The sequence below is a fragment of the Melospiza melodia genome, chromosome 5, assembly GCF_035770615.1.
Source record: "Melospiza melodia melodia isolate bMelMel2 chromosome 5, bMelMel2.pri, whole genome shotgun sequence".
NCBI classification, from domain to species: Eukaryota; Metazoa; Chordata; class Aves; order Passeriformes; family Passerellidae; genus Melospiza; species Melospiza melodia.
In genome coordinates, this window is record NC_086198.1 from 16,749,490 (window position 1) to 16,769,250 (window position 19,761).

The following is a 19,761-nucleotide window of genomic DNA, read 5'->3' on the forward strand; positions in this document are numbered from 1 at the left end:
TGCTCTATCCATAGTAGACAGGAGACATTCCTATATATTAAAATGAAGCCTACAATCCACACTGGCTTCGGACATGAAAACAAAAAGCAAAGAACCAATTGATAATAGAGTTAAAATTAAAACATGACCTAAGCTCTCCTAAAGTTGCTCAAGTATCTTCAGAATCAGATAGCTAAATGACATTATTGGAATGTATAAAATGTAAGATGGAGAAGAGGGAGAGTTTAAAGTGCATTTTTGATACTAAATAATATTCATTCATTTAGCACCAAGACATCTTTTGTTATAAATAAAGGGATTCCTTAGTACATCTACTGGAGCTCTAGAAACTGAAGTGTGCAGTAGACATGGACCACCAAACCCTGCAGAACTTGTAATTTTTTTGACAAAACTGCTTCTGACCTTCTGCTGCAGCTCATCAGTTTTCTCCGTCAATGTCCCTTGCACCTTTGAGAGAGTGCAATGCACCAAAGATTCAAAACCCATTTAAGTTCATGCTGTCTACACAGTGCCTTTCAAAAAGTTGGGAATCTATCTGCAATTAAAGATTACTGTATTAAATATGCACTCAGGTAAATTCACATAGAGTGCAAAGAAGAACCAATCCAATCAAGCTTACAAATCTGAGACAAGATAAGGATGTTATTGCTAAATATCAGTAAACAAATTTAGACAAAACCCTTCACCCAAGTTCATGTTTGCTTGCCAGCACAAAAATGATCGTCTGAGAAATAAAAATTAAATAGGATTTAGGTGGAGAAAGCGTTTGGCACACCATCGAGAAAACATCAGAATACAAAGTAGTGACCAAACACCAAAACTCCTCACCTTGTTTGTCAGGCTGTCATTCAAAGTCTCTGACTGCCTCTGAACCTGTAACAAGTGTTCTTCCCTTTCCTTACAAGTCTCTACCATGTGCTGAAGCTCATCCTTCTCCTTGTTAAGTGAAGTGATTCTCTCAAGCTGCTCACTCATTGCCCTTTCAGTTTGCTGCTTTTCTGCCAGGAGGTCGCCATACTCAGCTGAGACACGAGTCAGGTTTTCAGTGACTTCAGTGAGCTGCAAAGAACAAATCCAAAGCAGGATTGGTATTTGTAATCACCTCTTGCATGGGCAAAAATAACCTGATGCTTTGGAGAAAATACAACCAGTCACATTATATGTTCCTAAGATTTCTTGTCCCAGCAATGAAGTTTAGATTGAAGAGTGTCGCTGGATCATCATCCAGAAGCAGTGTCTGTACATATGGGTTGTTGTAAATGGATTGTTTTAAGGAAAATAATACCCCCAGTTGTTTCCTGCTGTAGGTAGGCCAAAATTTTTCTTAAAAGACAGTCAAATGTCAGTGCTTCTGTCTCAGTGGAAGGCAGAAGTAAAATGTGGGAAAACATGCAAGACATTGTAAATCCATAAAAATGCCTTGGTTGCTCTATCTATAGTAGACAGGAGACATTCCTATATATTAAAATGAAGCCTACAATCCACACTGGCTTCAGACATGAAAACAAAAAGCAGAGAACCAATTGATAATAGAGTAATAAATTACAGAATGTGCTCAGCTCTCCTAAAGTTGCTCAAGGATCTTCAGAATCCGATAGCTAAATGACATTATTGGAATGTATAAAATGTAAGGCTGAGAAGAGAGAGAGTTTAAAGTGCATTTTTGATACTAAATAATATTCATTCATTTAGCACCAAGACATCTTTAGTTATAAATAAAGGGATTCTTTAGTACATCTACTGGAGCTCTAGAAACTGAAGCGTGCAGTAGACATGGACCACCAAACCCTGCAGAACTTGTAATTTTCTTGACAAAACTGCTTCTGACCTTCTGCTGCAGCTCATCAGTTTTCTCCTTCAATGCCCCTTGCACCTTTGAGAGCTGGTTTTCTTTCTCTGAAATACTTCCTTTCAGCTCCACAATCTTCTCCTGCTGCTGTGCAAGACATTCACGAGTACAACTCAACTCCTCCTGTATCTCTGAGTTCTTTGGACACAATAAAAGTACATTAACACATTGACACCTGAACCACCCTTCCAAAAATTGAAGAAATCCACTACAGCTGTTCTCCTATGGGGAGAGAGCTACTTTTATTACCTTGCTAATTGTCTCCTGTAGCATTTCTCTTAGCTGGTCTCTCTCATTCTGGAGATTTTCCAGTTGCATTTTAAATTCATCATCTCTTTCAGTCTGGATGCTGACTTCCTGGGAGTCATGTGGTTTTGGAATAACATCTGTTCTCTCCATTTTTTCAGGTTCCCCTTGATATTCACTGGCCTTTGCTTCCTCCATTTCATGCAATTTCTGTTGTGCCTGGCTCAGCTCTTCTCTCAGAAGCAATAACTCTTGCTCCATAGATTGTCCTTGAGTCTGTGGTATCTATTTTGTAAGAGATTCAAGTAAACACATGCAGGAAGTACTTTTAGGAAAAACGTATCTGACACCTTTGACAGGTTCATTATGTACAACAGACAGCAACACTGCTTTAGACAGATTTGTACTTCTTTTAGAGTATTAAAATTTGACCAAAGTCCATGTTAAATTTAAGTTTCTTTAGTAAAATAAGAGACATGTGAAAATAAAACTTGAAGCAAACACTTCTAAAAGAATTTATCAGAAGCAGTATTTCACTATCATACTTAAAGCATAGAGGGAATATCAGCAACAAAAAAGCCCAGCAACAAACCTCTCCCATCTTAAAACTAGAGACCTCATCTCTATTTGTAGTCTCAAAAGTATAAAATGCTAGGTAGGCCCAGAAAATTATTTACTTGAAATTTGTCCAAGGCCTCTTCAATATTAAAATAAATGCACATACAATACTTTTCTTTTGAAGTTTACATTATATATACATGTGCCTGTGTTTGTGTGTATATATATATATATATACACACAGACACACTCCCCCACACACCAAGGTGCAATCAGCACATGCAGTTATAGAAAGTGTTGGTTGCTATGTCCCTTCCATTGAGAAAGGACAAAGTCAATTCTAGTTATGCTTTAAAAAAGCAGAATTACTCTACAGACAAGCAAATTTTAACTTCACCTTACTTGATTATAAGAACTATATCCATGAGCAGATCAATGCAGAACATCTCCATCCTAAATCAAGCCAATATTTTACTAACAGAAAAACATTTGTCACATTCTGGTACCAGACGTACATTCATAAATATATTGGTAGTTATACCTCAAGTAAACAATAAATTTGCTCTTTAATGGTCTGCAGCTTTTGCAAATTATTTCACTCAAGCAAAAGTTTAAATAAGCGAGCTTTCCATTACAGCTTTAGCATAATTACCCAAGTTCCTTCCCCACACTCCTCTGTTTTCAAAAGTAAACTGTCCAGCTTCTCCTGCAATGAACGGTTCTCTTGTGTAAGGAAAATGATTTGTTCCTTTTGCACCTGAAGCTGATCTCTCTCTGATGTGATTATTTTCATTTCTTCTGTCATTTCTGAGATCTATTAAAAAAATATGCAAAGACAGCGTTTTCATTAATTGAATATAAAATTAAATGCCAAAGTTTGTTTCATTCACTCTCCTACAGTGTTCATAACATTAAACCAGTACAACCAAAGTAGAACATGTTCCAAACCAAACCTGTTATTCAAAGAGCATGCAAAGCACTAAGGATTCAAAATTGTTAGGTTCATGCTGTCTACACATTGCCTTTCAAAAAGGTGGAATACGGGATCAATTACTGATTAGTGTATTGAATAGGCACTCAGGCAAATTCACATTCATTCCAAAGAAGGACCAATCCAATGGGTTACAAGCCTGAGACAAGTGGAGAATGTTATTGCTAAATATCAGTAGAAATCAAACTTAGACAAAACCATTCACCCAAGTTCATGTTTGCTTGCCAGCATAAAAAAAATCCTCTGAGAAATAAAAATTAAATAGGATTTAGGTGGAGAAAGCGTTTGGCACACCATCGAGAAAACATCAGAATACAAAGTAGTGACCAAACACCAAAACTCCTCACCTTGTTTGTCAGGCTGTCATTCAAAGTCTCTGACTGCCTCTGAACCTGTAACAAGTGTTCTTCCCTTTCCTTACAAGTCTCTACCATGTGCTGAAGCTCATCCTTCTCCTTGTTAAGTGAAGTGATTCTCTCAAGCTGCTCACTCATTGCCCTTTCAGTTTGCTGCTTTTCTGCCAGGAGGTCGCCATACTCAGCTGAGACACGAGTCAGGTTTTCAGTGACTTCAGTGAGCTGCAAAGAACAAATCCAAAGCAGGATTGGTATTTGTAATCACCTCTTGCATGGGCAAAAATAACCTGATGCTTTGGAGAAAATACAACCAGTCACATTATATGTTCCTAAGATTTCTTGTCCCAGCAATGAAGTTTAGATTGAAGAGTGTCGTTGGATCATCATCCAAAAGCAGTGTCTGTACATATGGGTTGTTGTAAATGGATTGTTTTAAGGAAAATAATACCCCCAGTGGTTTCCTGCTGTAGTAAGCCAAAAAAACAAAAAAACCCACCCCAATTTTGCTTAAAAGCCAATCAAATGTCAGTGCTTCTGTCTCAGTGGAAGGCAAAAGTAAAATGTGGGAAAACATGCAAGACATTGTAAATCCATAAAAATGTCTCCATCGCTGTATGCATAGGAGACATCACAATACGCTAAAATAAAACCCAAAATCCACACTGGCTTTGGACATGAAAACAAGAAGCAGAGAACCAATTGATAATAGAGTAATAAATTAAAACATGACCTAAGCTCTCCCAAAGTTGCTCAAAGACCTTCAGAATGAGATAGTTAAATGACATTATTGGAATGTATAAAATTTAACACTGAGAAAAAAGAGAGAGGTTAAAGTGCATTGTTAATTCCAAAAACTATTCATTCATTTAGCATCAAGGCATCTTTAGTTATAAATAACAGGATTCGTTAGTACATCTACTGGAGCTCTAGAAACTGAAGCGTGCAGTAGACATGGACCACCAAACCCTGCAGAACTTGTAATTTTCTTGACAAAACTGCTTCTGACCTTCTGCTGCAGCTCATTAGTTTTTTCCTAAAATGCCCCTTGCACCTTTGAGAGGGTGCAATGCACCAAAGATTCAAAACACATTTAAGTTCATGCTGTCTACACAGTGCCTTTCAAAAAGTTGGGAATCTATCTGCAATTAAAGATTACTGTATTAAATATGCACTCAGGTAAATTCACATTCATTGCAAAGAAGAACCAATCCAATCATGGTTACAAATCTGAGACAAGATAAGGATGTTATTGCTAAATATCAGTAAACAAATTTAGACAAATCCCTTCACCCAAGTTCATGTTCGCTTGCCAGCACAAAAATGATCATCTGAGAAATAAAAATTAAATAGGATTTAGGTGAAGAAAGTGTTTGGCACACCATCGAGAAAACATCAGAATACAAAATAGTGACCAAACACCAAAACTCCTCACCTTGTTTGTCAGGCTGTCCTTCAAAGTCTCTGACTGCCTCTGAACCTGTAACAAGTGTTCTTCCCTTTCCTTACAAGTCTCTACCATGTGCTGAAGCTCATCCTTCTCCTTGTTAAGTGAAGTGATTCTCTCAAGCTGCTCACTCATTGCCCTTTCAGTTTGCTGCTTTTCTGCCAGGAGGTCGCCATACTCAGCTGAGACACGAGTCAGGTTTTCAGTGACTTCAGTGAGCTGCAAAGAACACATCCAAAGCAGGATTGGTATTTGTAATCACCTCTTGCATGGGCAAAAATAACTTGATGCTTTGGAGAAAATACAACCAGTCACATTATATGTTCCTAAGATTTCTTGTCCCAGCAATGAAGTTTAGATTGAAGAGTGTCGTTGGATCATCATCCAGAAGCAGTGTCTGTACATATGGGTTGTTGTAAATGGATTTTTTTAAGGAAAATAATACCCCCAGTTGTTTCCTGCTGTAGGTAGGCCAAAATTTTTCTTAAAAGCCAGTCAAATGTCAGTGCTTCTGTCTCAGTGGAAGGCAGAAGTAAAATGTGGGAAAACATGCAAGACATTGTAAATCCATAAAAATGCCTTGGTTGGTCTATCTATAGTAGACAGGAGACATTACTGAGAGTTAAAAATGAAGCCTACAATCCACACTGGCTTCGGTCATGAAAACAAAAAGCAAAGAACCAATTGATAATAGAGTAATAAATTAAAACATGACCTAAGCTCTCCTAAAGTTGCTCAAGGATCTTCAGAATCAGATAGCTAAATGACATTATTGGAATGTATAAAATGTAAGACTGAGAAGAGAGAGAGTTTAAAGTGTATTTTTGATACTAAATAATATTCATTCATTTAGCACCAAGACATCTTTAGTTATAAATAAAGGGATTCTTTAGTCCATCTACTGGAGCTCTAGAAACTGAAGCGTGCAGTAGACATGGACCACCAAACCCTGCAGAACTTGTAATTTTCTTGACAAAACTGCTTCTGACCTTCTGCTGCAGCTCATCAGTTTTCTCCTTCAATGCCCCTTGCACCTTTGAGAGCTGGTTTTCTTTCTCTGAAATACTTCCTTTCAGCTCCACAATCTTCTCCTGCTGCTGTGCAAGACATTCACGAGTACAACTCAACTCCTCCTGTATCTCTGAGTTCTTTGGACACAATAAAAGTACATTAACACATTGACACCTAAACCACCCTTCCAAAAATTGAAGAAATCCACTACAGCTGTTCTCCTATGGGGAGAGAGCTACTTTTATTACCTTGCTAATTGTCTCCTGTAGCATTTCTCTTAGCTGGTCTCTCTCATTCTGGAGATTTTCCAGTTGCATTTTAAATTCATCATCTCTTTCAGTCTGGATGCTGACTTCCTGGGAGTCATGTGGTTTTGGAATAACATCTGTTCTCTCCATTTTTTCAGGTTCCCCTTGATATTCACTGGCCTTTGCTTCCTCCATTTCATGCAATTTCTGTTGTGCCTGGCTCAGCTCTTCTCTCAGAAGCAATAACTCTTGCTCCATGGATTGTCCTTGAGTCTGTGGTATCTATTTTTAAGAGATTCAAGTAAACACGTGCAGGAAGTACTTTTAGGAAAAGCGTATCTGACACCTTTGACAGGTTCATTATGTACAACAGTCAGAGGCACATCCAATTACAATTAGAAGTCATCTGTGCAATGTCCCTTTCAGTGTCAGTAAAAAAGTTCTACCTTTACTTTGGAACAACTAATCCACCCTTTTCAGATGAGTTTTTAGCTTCATCTACTCAATTATACATCATTCCTTTGCAGAACAGTACATATCATTACTATCCTGTATCAAGTTAATGTGTTGTATTTATAGTCCTTCTCCTACTGAATGTCCATATATATGTATATATACACATTTATTTATGTAAATAATATGGGTGGCCTATATCTCAAGTAAACCATAATAAACTTGGAGTTTAATGAGGTACAGTAAAGTACCTCGACCCTTTTCTGCAGTGTGTTTTGCAATTTTTTCACTCAAGCAAAAGTTTAAATAAGCAAGCTTCCCATTACAGCTTTAGCATAATTACCCAAGTTCCTTCCCCACACTCCTCTGTTTTCAAAAGTAAACTGTCCAGCTTGTCCTGCAATGAACGGTTCTCTTGGGTAAGAAAAATGATTTGTTCCTTTTGCACCTGAAGCTGATCACTTTCTCTACAGGTATTACTTTCTGATTTTTCCTCAGCAAGCTGATCTCTCTCTGATGTGATGATTTTCATTTCTTCTGTCATTTCTGAGATCTATTTAAAAAAATGCAAAGACAGCATTTTCATGAATTCAATATAAAATTAAATGCCAAAGTTTTGTTTCATTCACTCTCCTACAGTATTTATAACAGGCTTCTGTGTTATATTGGGATCTGAGTTGCCATTGACAATCATATCTTACAGTTCTCATTGGGACTGTTATAAATAATGAAATTTCTATTTTAAATATAAATCAGCCTCATTTCTACACTTAAGTAACCCTCATCTCCTTTTCCATTTCCTATCCAATGCCACCACTCAAATCCACAACCATGGGGCACACAAGTTAAGCAAAAGTTAATTTGACTGTACATTACCCCTTGAAGCTCTACAGAAACAGCAGCAGCTGGTCAAGACTTGGATTAGGCAGTACTCTTTTCCTGCACACTCTCTATTAAGAGCCCAGAAAGTTTTTAAGAAAGAGAGATGCAGAAGAGACTAGAAGCAGATTAACTGGCCTTGTTTTAATTATTGCATAAAGTTTTACCTGTATTTGGAGTTCTTTAATGGTTTTCCCTAGTGCCTCTTCCACACTCAGAATCTGAGATTCTTTTTCAGAAACAGTTTGTTCCAACTTCTTGACAGATTTTTGGGATTCCTTCAGAGAATTCTGTGTATTTCTCAAATCTTCATGTGCCAAGATGTTCTTTAGAATACAAGAGAGAAAATCCACAAAGAAAATACATGTATTTTGTAGTATTAGTAGGCATTCCTTGATTAAAAACAACCACAGAAACTCCCACTCCTATATTCTCCTCAATATTAATATAATTTAGAAGTCCTTCTCCTACCATTGAAACAGTGTCTTTTATATCCTCTCTGAGTTGCTCTGTTTCAGCTTGGAGAAACTCCTCTTTTTTCTTCAGGTCATCTCTTTCCTGGGTTAGAGTTTTTATTTCTTCCTGACATTCTGTAAGCTGCTGCAAGACTGCCTGGATCTCCAAGTCTTTGGCCTCCAGTCTCACTTCACTAATCCTTTCCTTGTCTTTTAATTGCTCCAGTTCTTTTAACTTCTGCTGAGTCCGAACAAGATTTTCTCTTAGCTCAAGAAGTTGTTTTTGCTCTGCTTCTTTCTCTTCCAGTTCTTTCATTTTGCTAGAGAGCTTCAGTGTGCAAAGGAAAAGGACAGACACTTGCATTATAATGCAGAACTCCATTATATGTACATGTTCTCACAGTACATATAATGAAATTTTATGAGCTTAGAAAGGAAGAAAGATGCTATCTAGCAAGGTCATGATTTCTCTGTAAGTCACTACTTACACTCTTGCCCACTATTAATAAGCATTTGTTTATGGAACTTTCCTGTGATGGCTCCTTAGTAGCAAAAGTCTTACTAAAACATACACATCAAACTGTAGCATAGCTTAGGAATTATCAAAGCCATAGTTGGAATATGACAGCCAGAGCAGTGCCCAAAGCTTTGTCAAAAATATGTATGCTTCACTTCCCTGTCTTTAAATTTTTTTTATATTTTTTCCATTCTGGCCAAATGGTCAATTTCTGTTGCTATTCCCTCTGGTTTGAAAAAACTCATGTTCTAAAAGGTCTCCAGTTCCAAAGAGGAAACTTTGTTTCTATGCCTTCATATAGAGTAGGTGAGAGCAGCACTGATAGAAAAAAACTTACATAATAAAGGTATTACTTAAGAATGGGAAAAGAAGCATTAAAAGGTCAATTATGGAAGAATCTAGAGCAATTACATTTCTTTTCCTACAAAAAGAGTCCATTGAGCTGACTAAGCCTTCAATAGTCTTGGCACAGAGTAAGTAGCACCCACGCATGCCAGGGGAAGCCAGTGATCATGTAATTTATACCTTTCAGAGTATTTCTCCAAAAACGTTTTATACAGCTTTTTTTAGCACTATAAATTAATTCCTCAAGTCTCATATGTAAAAAGGAGCAAGCTGACACTGACCTCTAATTTCACTTCATCCAAAATTGTTTTAGACTCTTGTGCTTCTTTAGATAGGCATTCTATTTGGAGCTTCATTTGTTCATTAGTTTCTGATGCAGCAATGTATTTTTGTTCTATTTCTTCATGGAGCTGTTTAAGTGCTACATATTCCTCATCACACTTTGTATATTTCAATTGTACATCTGTGAGATTGTCTTTTGATTTTTCAATTTCTTCAGACATATGTTTAAGTCTCATTTCATTATCAGCTACTTCAGAAAGCAGCTTTTCATTTTCCAATTTTAATAAGCGTAACTCCTCACATCTTTCAACAATCTGCCAACAGAAAACAATATTAATATATAGCGGTTTCTAAATCAGTCTTTGTCAGAACTAAATAATAAAAACCAGGTACATATGAAGATGTAGGAAATAAAGTGCAGGCAAACATACACAATGCATTGGGTTTTGCTCTGTTGGGAGGAACTGTCTAGCAAAGAATCTTTAAAAGAGAAGGATTCCTAAGTCCTGAAATCTCTGTTCTAACTCTTTAGATGTTCTTCAATACTTCCTATTTCCTATGTTTGAGCTAAGACTGGACTCCTAAACTGAATTTCTACATTTATCAATACTTTCTTGATGATACTGATGCCTTGGACTGGCTACTTAGAACAGAGACAAGACAGAGTTAGAGAATAAAGTAGGTATTTATTAAAGGGCTTTGAAGAATTCACCTTGGGCAGTGCAAAAGCCTGGCAGAGGCTACACCCAAGATGAACAACAGTCACAAGATTTCTCAGACAGAAGCTTGGTCTGTTTGCATATCAGAAGTTAATTGTCCAACTATAGCTTCAGGTAAAAGACACATTCCCCTGGTTTGCTTTTGCCTCCCCTCCCTGATTGACTTTTGTTTATATTTTCCAGGGCCTGAGGTAAGTGGTTTGACCTTGGTTCCCAAGCCCAGAAGGATTGTTCAGTCTGACCAAAATGTGAAGACAGCTAACTAGTGTTTCATATAGAGTTCAGAGTCATACACTAATGCAGTACAGAATCTGAACAATAGAAATGCTAAAACCTTAAGGCATCAATATAGAGAAAGTTGTTAACATTTAATTACATTTTGTTGATTAGTGGAAGTAGACAAAGCATTAATAAGTTTGTAGATTACTTGCCCTGAATAATTTTCACTGTGCAAGTGGTTCTTAAACCAAAGAAAGCTAGAAAGTGTTTGCACACCAACCCTTTAAAACCTTTGCAGCATACTTAGTCTAGTAATCCCTTACCTGCTAGGAAATAAAAAAGTTTCCTAACAAGTTTTCCAGAATTTGAAAGGTACATCTCTAACTTCTCAAGCAGAATTTCTGCTATGAGATCTTGACATTTTCTCTTTGTCCAGTTACACAAAAAAAAAAAAAATCAGTCCTAAAATAGTGCCCAGGATCAAACACCATTATATTTCTACATTCAGTTGTCAGTGGTGACCACACCAAATAGACATGCAAGGCTGGACTAGAAAATAATGCATAATTATAGTAGTCAGTGACTAAACATATTAAACTAAGCAAACTTATTACTCAGAACAAATATTAAATAACTGAGAAGCAACAATTTAACAAACTTAACTGTAAAATCTCAGATTCACTCATGACAACTTTTGGCTTTAAAGCTTCATATCCAATAGGCCTCCATTAGTACATTACCAGTGAAGAACAATACAAAACCAAGAAAAAAAGTTAGATTTTTTTACCTCTTTCTTTTGTGTCTCAACTGTATTTGGTAGCGATTGAAATTCTGATAGCTCATTTACTTGTTTCTGTAGAAGTGCATTCTCTTTCAAAGCATTTTCTAGTTCTCCTTTTAAGTCAGCTGCCTTTTTTTCCAGCTCCACACGAGAAAACAAATCTAGAAAATGCAGTTTAAACTAATAAGCAAGTGCAAGATAAAAGAGCATATCTTAATTTAAGCAGAATGTTTATATTTCATTCTGGATGTTGTATTGTTTTAATTACAGAGAAGTACATTTTACTGTTGCCAGCAATTATAAGACAAATCTCCTGGTCAGAAAAGCAGTCAGCACTTCTTAGGTTGATATCCAGTTAATCTTAGATTCTCTCTAACAATCTTCATTAACTTGACAGTGCAAAATATTTTGCAAGCCGCAATTTTCCAGAATGCTCAAGGAAGTGCTCAAGTAGTTCCTCCATGCCAGCAATACCAGATATTTTGGTTGCTTTATACTAACCAGAGTCTCCATATATTGAAGAAGACAAGAGCCAAAGCCTTGCCTATCCTCCCACCATTACAGGGCAAGGGGAGGAGAGAGGGAGCAGGGAAAAGGCACCACTTGGACCAGTACCTTTTGGAACTTTACCCTCCATCAGTGAAGTTAGTCTTGTGTTTTCTTGAAATAAAGATTGCAGCTCTCTCTGCAAGTCAGCTTGCATTTTTCGGTAACTGGCTTTTCCCGCTTCTATTTGGCTTTGATATAACTGGACATCCTTTTGCATTTGGTTATGGTCATTTAAGAGTTCATTCTTCAGGAAAACAATACAACATATAAGTCACACAGAGTAAAAGTCTATGTACTTGACATTTAAATAATGCATCTGGTACATTTTCTGTTGTCACTCTGACCAGCTTTGACCTTGATAAATATGGCAGACTAAGGCACAACTTAATTGCATTCCTGTCAGAGTCCTCTAAGAAAACATGCCTTCGAGTTCAGGGCCACAACTGCTGCTACTATTTTGTCTTTACTGTTGGAAAGCTCAAAGTAAGCTCCATCCCACTTGTGAGTCCACACCTCTTATTCTCCTTTGTCCTCTGGTAAAATTAGGTCTGAAGTCTTATGTCCTAATAATGCACTAAAGACTGCTTCTTTGATCTCTCTCTCCCTCCTGGTAAACTTAAAACTAACCCCCCACTCCTATGGAAAAAGCCTTTACTTTCTTTTTATCTCTTTCCTGAAGACCCATTTTGCACAAATTGCATAATAAAAGTATTACTTAGAGTATTTGGAGAAAGCTAATGATGAGTGTTCCACCACACTGATGGCCTCCTTCACAAGCCTGGAAGCAGACAGGCCCATAACAGCATTTGGTGCAGTTATAAATGCAGTTCAAAATGTACTTGCCATCTTCTCCTTCAACTCCAAATTTTCACTTCTGAGAAAAGCAGATTCTTTTTTGGCATCCAAGGCTACGGTTTCACTGTCTAAGAGGGATTTATTCAGCTGCTGAATTTTTTCAGTTAGTTTATCACAATCTCCCTGAAAAAGACAACACTCAAAGAAGCAAAACACGATAGAGCCATAATAAACTTAATGTGCTCATTTTAATGTGGTTAAGATGTAAGTGCAGGCTTAGAAAACTCAGTAAGTTTACTTTAAGAAGAAGAGTAGCAGGTTGTTTGAGAGACAGGATAAACAGCAGCATTTCTCATAGCTTGACTCCTCCAGACTACTGCTGTATGATATGTAGTAATTACATTTTAAACTTTGTAAAACAAAATTTCCCAAGACCTGTAGTGAAGCAGATGTTCATCATACCAAGGCTATACCTAAATTTAATCCAACTCAGAAGAACAACATAGTCTCTCAACCCAGTAGAAAAATCAAGTTTACCAGTGCAAAAGATGTCTCCGTTTTTTCCACTTCTGCTTTTTGTAGTTCTTCCACACGATTCTGTAATATTTTTATTTTGTTCTCTTTCTCCTTCAGCTGTTCCAGTTTGGAATTTATTTCTGCCTAAAAGTTGGAGGGGAAGAAAGGAGCAAAGATGACTGGAGTGCTCAGTTTGGATTTTCAGATCCGAATTTATCAAAATCTACACAGAAAGCATTCATGGTTCTTAGCCATATCCCCCTCATAGCTGGTAAGATTAACCCAAGCACAATGATGTCTAGCTTGGCCTCAGCAGATATGGTATTTCAAGCTAAACAAACCAAGCACATTTCACACAAGTCTTACTATCTGTAAATTCATGGAGAAGCTCACCTCAAGTTCCTCATTGTACACTTCAGCATTTGAAATTAGATTCTTTAGGTTGGTAATTTCATGCATTAGTTGAATCTGTGGAGCAAATTAAAGCAAAATTGCAGAGGATGTTAAAAGCACCCACACCAGTAGCTTTAGCTGCCAACACCATGAAAACAAGCCAGTCTATCTTGTGTTTTCTTTTTTATTAGTGTATACTCACACATCTACTTGAACAGCTACAAAGCAAGACGCTGCATATTCTTTCAAAGTGGATATGTGAGATGCAAAGCTCTGTGTTTTAGCTCCCCAGTAATTAGAAAGGATTCAAGTACAATTTAATCTGCAATAGTTTGACAAGCAAGAGCAATGTGATCAAAGCAATTAATGCAGAAATTGTAGAGACGCAACACTTCAAATTCCAGTCATGTTAAGCAGCTTTTTATGACACAGTGCCGATATTTATGATTTAATCTATTCACTGACAGGAGTGAGAAGATGCCAAAATAGAACTTAAGCCATGAACACATTCAGTGGCATTCTCTGAAAGAAGCCACAAGTAGAAGTTCAGTTAGAAGCTTTTTCCACTTCTTTCTATTGGTCTTTGTTAGGAAAGTTTTACAATAAGTACTCATCTACAAGTACTTATGTATAGTCACAAGCAAAGGTAAGAAAATTCAATCTGCAAATTTAATATTAGTGAAAAGCTTTAAAACAAGCACCCTCCTGTGAGCATTCCTATGTTGTTTACCTGTATAAACTGATATATTTAATCTAATGTATTTGGTAATGTATGTGACCTATCAGTATTGCTACAAGTAATCTACTACATGGGTATCAATAAATGTTTACATTTTATGGACTGTCATCAGATATCTGCAAACAAAAAATTTAAAAAGCAGTTCTTGCAATGGAAGCTACTTTAGACACCCAAAAACTTTGGTTTTCGGTGTCTATTAGATACCCAAAAACGTTGCAGGGAAAACTAACTTAGGATTTGTTAAACATTAGCTAAGGAAGATAGCACATACAAAGGGTCTTCTAAATAGAATCTTAAATACAAGTTAAATGGTAATATTTTATAGAGCCAATTTCTTTAAGATCTGTAAATCACTGTAGGGAACACAATTCAAATAAGCAGTGACATTTTAAAATTGTGGCCTGAAATAAAAATGCAAAAGGATGTAACAAACTTCAGCATTAGTATCATGATCAGAAGATATTACACAGACTGATGTGCACAAGTAATGTCCAGAAAGGTATCAGGAAAGAAATGGAACAATACATCCATGTCTCAAGACCTCAAGTTACTGGTTTTGTCTGGGGTTCTTTTTGCCATAACTTATTTCACAGTCCAGCCTTTAAGCAGGTAGAAGCTAATACAAGTAATAAGTATCTTAGGCTATAGTATCAGAGCATAAACATTTGGATAAACAAGGAACATCTCTAGTAACCACACAAAGAGTGAAGAGAACTGAAAGTCAGCATTTCCTATATTCTAAGTTATCCAGTAGATAACATCACATTTTTTGTGACTTCCTGGCACAAAATACAATGTTTGCTTTTACTATTGCTATTCTTACTATTGTTTTAAAATAATTTCACGACTAAGCTAAATAATATGTTCAAAGTTAATGCTCATGTAGTTCATGGATTACCAAAATGAACTATCTTGGAATTTAAGACAAGATGTTTCACACAAGAAATACAGGAAATACGGTTCAGCAACCATACCTGAACTTCAAAACAGTTCTAAAATGTATTTAAGCAGCAAAATTACTGCCACACAGAAGTTTAGAGTGAAATTCAGATCACAGATTTATAAAAATAACATATACAAATACACATATACATGTTTAACCAGGCTTCAGTATGTAACTCTCCAAAAATTTGTCTGAATTCTACACTCCAAGTAAATCCAGTTTAAATCCTGGGTTCATTCATTCATTCTGTTGCTGAATGTAGCTTATAACACCATCTGTTTGTGAATCAGCATGCAAGGCTATGTACATTGAATAAACTCCAGATAGCATTTGGGCATAGAGGATTCATCTGTCTCTATTTCAATGCACCTTACCTCATGATCTTTTTGTGTTTGCTTTTCCAGTGCTTCAAATTCATCTATTTCTGCTTTTTCCTTCAGTCTCTCTTTCAGTTCATTTATTTCTGACTTCAACTGCTCATTTTCCAGCACTAGATTATCAAAGTTAGCTTGCAGGACGTTGACCTCGTTTACAGCAATATCCTGAAGAAGTGGCACAAGAAACTTTAGAAGCTGTTGCTGCAATACCAGCCTTATTTCTAGAAAATTCAGAACAGACCTACCTTTTCTAGTGCTAATGCTTCACAGAGTTGCACAGATTCTTCAAAGTCTTTCTGGGTCTAGAAAAAGAAACACCCTCAGTTAGCAGATCGACAAGATCAAGCAAGTGGACTATTATATTCCTTGTTGCTTGTCTTTGCACATAGCTAATTCTGTTTAAAGACCAACGTTGACTGGATCATTTGCCACAAACCCACAGAAGCACAGAACCATCCCACAGCTTCACAGAGATTCCAAGAGACTTTCTAGCCAGTTTCAATAATTCTTCAGACACAGAACACTGCTGTTCTACAGAAGAGTAAGGCTGATATTACTGAGAAGCATGTTAGGCATATGTGAAGTACCAAAAAGTCAAAACAGATTATGATGTTACCCAATTCACGTTAGGACCAGCAATCCAATCTTCTTCTGAAATTTGATCAGGAACCATCAGGCAATGGCTGTCATACCCAGAATTCTCTAAGGCAGCTGAAAAGAAAGATGTATTAACAAAAGTACCAGTAGATTTTAAACTAAGCATAAAAAATTTTCTCCTCAAATAATTTTACCACATTGGAAACAATCATTCAATGGCAAAACCACAGCACACTGAGTAAGATAAGACTTCTGACTCTCATGATTTTCTGTTTTGAAAGGGAACACCACTGAAGTCCAATCCCTACACTTATGTTGACCATCTCATCACGAAGTCTAAATCAAACCCAGAATATATGCTTAAGTACAGACTAGGAGAAGATTGAGCGTCAAGGAAAGAGCCACTCAACAATACCCTGCAAGATATAAGGAAAAAAAGCACCCCACCCTCATACAGAAAAAAAAAGCCCAGAACGATCCACTTACAAGCAAATACATGTTTGACAGGAGAGGTAATAAGGATGTAAGATGTAATTCAGCAAAAATACTGCTAAATTGTCCTCTTGTCTTCAGTTCAATCTTCTTAGAAAATTTCTTTTCCAATTTTCAGTTCACTCCTTATGAATCCTTGAATTTCTGTTTCAACCTGACTTTTGAGTAATGACTTCCTATTCTTGTTTAGGATTGGGGGATTTTACATACACCTCTCCATTTTTGGGAAAAGAACATGGGTTGAAATGGATAGTCTGTTAAAGAACACTTTCCCAAAATACTAGGGGGTGTGGGAAGGCTGCATGGCAAGTGTTCATAGACCCTGCCATTTATCTCACAGCTCTCCCCTTTGGTTTAAAGAATTAAAAGCTCAATATCAAGTGAAGTTGGGGTAGCAGAAGCACTTGTCATTGAAAAGTGTACATCAACCCTTGGAGTCTGGTTATTTTGTTTTTTAATTTGTGCTATCAAAGGATCAACTTGTTCCCTTGGGGGAATGCAATGCAGTGCTTGCAAAGTTATTTATTGGGAATTCTACAGAAAATGAAATAAAATGGTCTGGGTTGGATAGGATCTCAAAGACCATGTAGTTACTTACAATCCTCCACATCTGGTACTGCTGGCAGAGACAACTTCATTTTCTTTTTTTCAGTTGGCATTGCATTTTCAAAGTCTTCAAAAAAGCTCACGTTTGCCTGGTTTATTTTACCAGGAGCCCAAGTAACTCTTCTTCTTCTCTTGGCCTTTAAAAAAATATTTACAGAAAAAAGGATAAAACCAAACCACTAGGCAGAGAGTAAATGTTGCCTCAGGCTAGCTCTGTATCAGTACCTGTATCACCAGTTAACTAGACAGCATTTTGCCATTTCCTCAAAATTAGTTGGAAAGCAAAAAAGTCCCTGCAGTCTATTCACCACAAGGCAACACTGAATTGACAGAATTTAAAAATTAGCCCTTTAAAAATATGAAAAAAGGGTGAAAATTACCCATCATACACTTACTCTTCATCATCAGTATAAACCTATGTAAGTAATGTCACTTTTTGCAAAGTATTTTAGAGTTATCAGGTTAAGATCTGAACAGGTGCTTACTTTAACTTTCTCTTTTGAGGCAAAGGAAGCAGAAGTCACCAGCATCTCAGTTAAGTTTCGTATTCTGTCCTCCTGTACTTTTTGAAGAGAATTTTTTTCTTCCAACAGCTGGGCCAGTTGGTCCTTTTCCATTGCATGAATCTGAGTTTTTGAAGATACCTTCCAAAAAGAGAATAGTAATTACACTGACATCTTAAGAGGAGAAATCACTCCTACAGAAGATACACAATTCCTGATACTTAAAAACATCTACACACATATACTCCTTTAAGTCTGGAAGAGAAGTCTTTAATCCTTTAGAATGAAAATGACAGTTTAGTCTATAGTTTAAGTCTACATTTTGACTGTAGACTGAGTATTTAAAAGTGGTCAAAACTCCCAGAAACAACACAGCCTCAGATTTTTCTAGGTATAAAAAGAACATTCTCCCAAATATAACTACTACCTGCTATCACAGAAGATACAAAACATACTCCCAAGTTCATGCTGCAAATTCATTATCATTAAAAATAAGAAATAATTGTTCTAAAATTTTTTTTCTAATGATATTTATAGTTTGCAACAAAAAACATGGCTTCTTTGATTTAATGCACTAGAACAGTACAGTCAGCACTGTTTTCCTGTGCTTTGTTTTATTATCTGTGGTCTGACAAGACTTGCAAGATTCTTTCGCAGCTCCATAGATTTTTAGAGAAGGAAAAACACCAAAGACTACATAGTTTGGTGAGAAGTTACTATTGTTCATTTTCTAAATGCAACTTCCACCTATACATGACCTAAATTTTGCCAGTGATATTCATGCAGTTGCAACTTTCTGCACCTCAAACTGAAGTTAGACGTCAGTAAGGAAGGAAATTATATGAAGTTGGGATCTTAGACATTCAATCACTTCTTAGATTAGTTAGTTATATGATTTGTTTTGATCATTAATTATATGATTTGTTATTTCTTTTGATCAGTTAAAGTGTGCTATAACGCATCACAAATTTCTATTTCTTAATTATGTAAACCAACTAATTAGGTGTAACCAGTTAACAATTCTGTCAGTTGATCTCAATCAGCCTTAGCCTGCACACAGATGTTGACTATCATTAGTTCTTCTAGACTATTCATCACCTATTCAATTTTTATTCTCTCAATAAAAATGGCAAATACCACTTCAAAGAGTTCACCTACTCCTCCAAATTTAACTGCTTTTGGTTTAAAACAGCTAGTCTCTAAATAGCTATCAGTACTAAGGACTGATTTATTTAAGTTTATTACATACTTCCTCCAGCTGCTTTTTCAAGTCCAGAATTTCTTTGCGGTATCTTTTCAGGAGGGCATCATCATCAAGAACTTCATTGACTTTTGGTGTATTCTTCATTCCTTTGGCTGTATTGGCAAACTGGAAGAACAGTCTTTCATGGATAATAGTTGAAGAACAAACATCTAAAAGAATTATTTTGTCCCATATTTCCCAACAGAATTAAAGGGAGAGTTTATTAGATAAAGAGCAACATATAATAGGACACAAATATTTGAATTAGCTTATTTTTAATGCCTTCTAAGCTTTGAAAAGGTTTGGTTTTCCCTTCTTGATATTAATATCTAAAACGTGAGGCATAACAAGTAAGAGTATCCCAAGTTATTTTATTTAATAAAAAGCTGAAAAGATCATCAAAAAGGGGGACAATCTTACCTACAGAATGTATGCTGTTTATTAACAGTTCAATTCCTGTAGTGCCTAACATCTTGTGCTAGCAAAGACTTCTCTAACTAGGTTTGGAAAAGGCAAATGAGATAGAAGTAGTTATCTCCTGCCTGCAAAGTGAGAGAAGGAGCTTTGAGTTTTGGAAGTTCCAACTTCCAAAAAGCTCTAGGTAGACAACCTAGCACAAGATGATTGGGAAAAGATGCTGTATACAAAAAAGTAT

General features: G+C 36.5%; 1 protein-coding gene across 1 annotated transcript in view; it reads right to left on the reverse strand.

Annotated features, from left to right (window-relative positions):
- Nucleotides 1-19,761, reverse strand: part of CENPE (centromere protein E) — a 39,017-nt gene that overhangs the window by 12,023 nt on the left and 7,233 nt on the right. The window contains exons 11-32 of the mRNA XM_063157978.1: nucleotides 19,113-19,232; nucleotides 17,846-18,004; nucleotides 17,353-17,497; nucleotides 16,282-16,376; nucleotides 15,911-15,967; nucleotides 15,663-15,830; nucleotides 13,607-13,681; nucleotides 13,235-13,357; nucleotides 12,746-12,880; nucleotides 11,969-12,146; nucleotides 11,360-11,514; nucleotides 9,634-9,948; nucleotides 8,507-8,818; nucleotides 8,203-8,361; nucleotides 7,500-7,709; nucleotides 6,704-6,985; nucleotides 6,434-6,592; nucleotides 5,433-5,663; nucleotides 3,306-3,467; nucleotides 2,099-2,380; nucleotides 1,829-1,987; nucleotides 829-1,059 (exon numbers count right to left, since the gene is read on the reverse strand). Of these exons, the coding sequence (XP_063014048.1) occupies nucleotides 829-1,059; nucleotides 1,829-1,987; nucleotides 2,099-2,380; nucleotides 3,306-3,467; nucleotides 5,433-5,663; nucleotides 6,434-6,592; nucleotides 6,704-6,985; nucleotides 7,500-7,709; nucleotides 8,203-8,361; nucleotides 8,507-8,818; nucleotides 9,634-9,948; nucleotides 11,360-11,514; nucleotides 11,969-12,146; nucleotides 12,746-12,880; nucleotides 13,235-13,357; nucleotides 13,607-13,681; nucleotides 15,663-15,830; nucleotides 15,911-15,967; nucleotides 16,282-16,376; nucleotides 17,353-17,497; nucleotides 17,846-18,004; nucleotides 19,113-19,232 (3,912 nt within the window). The remainder of the gene's footprint in view (nucleotides 1-828; nucleotides 1,060-1,828; nucleotides 1,988-2,098; nucleotides 2,381-3,305; nucleotides 3,468-5,432; nucleotides 5,664-6,433; nucleotides 6,593-6,703; nucleotides 6,986-7,499; nucleotides 7,710-8,202; nucleotides 8,362-8,506; nucleotides 8,819-9,633; nucleotides 9,949-11,359; nucleotides 11,515-11,968; nucleotides 12,147-12,745; nucleotides 12,881-13,234; nucleotides 13,358-13,606; nucleotides 13,682-15,662; nucleotides 15,831-15,910; nucleotides 15,968-16,281; nucleotides 16,377-17,352; nucleotides 17,498-17,845; nucleotides 18,005-19,112; nucleotides 19,233-19,761) is intronic.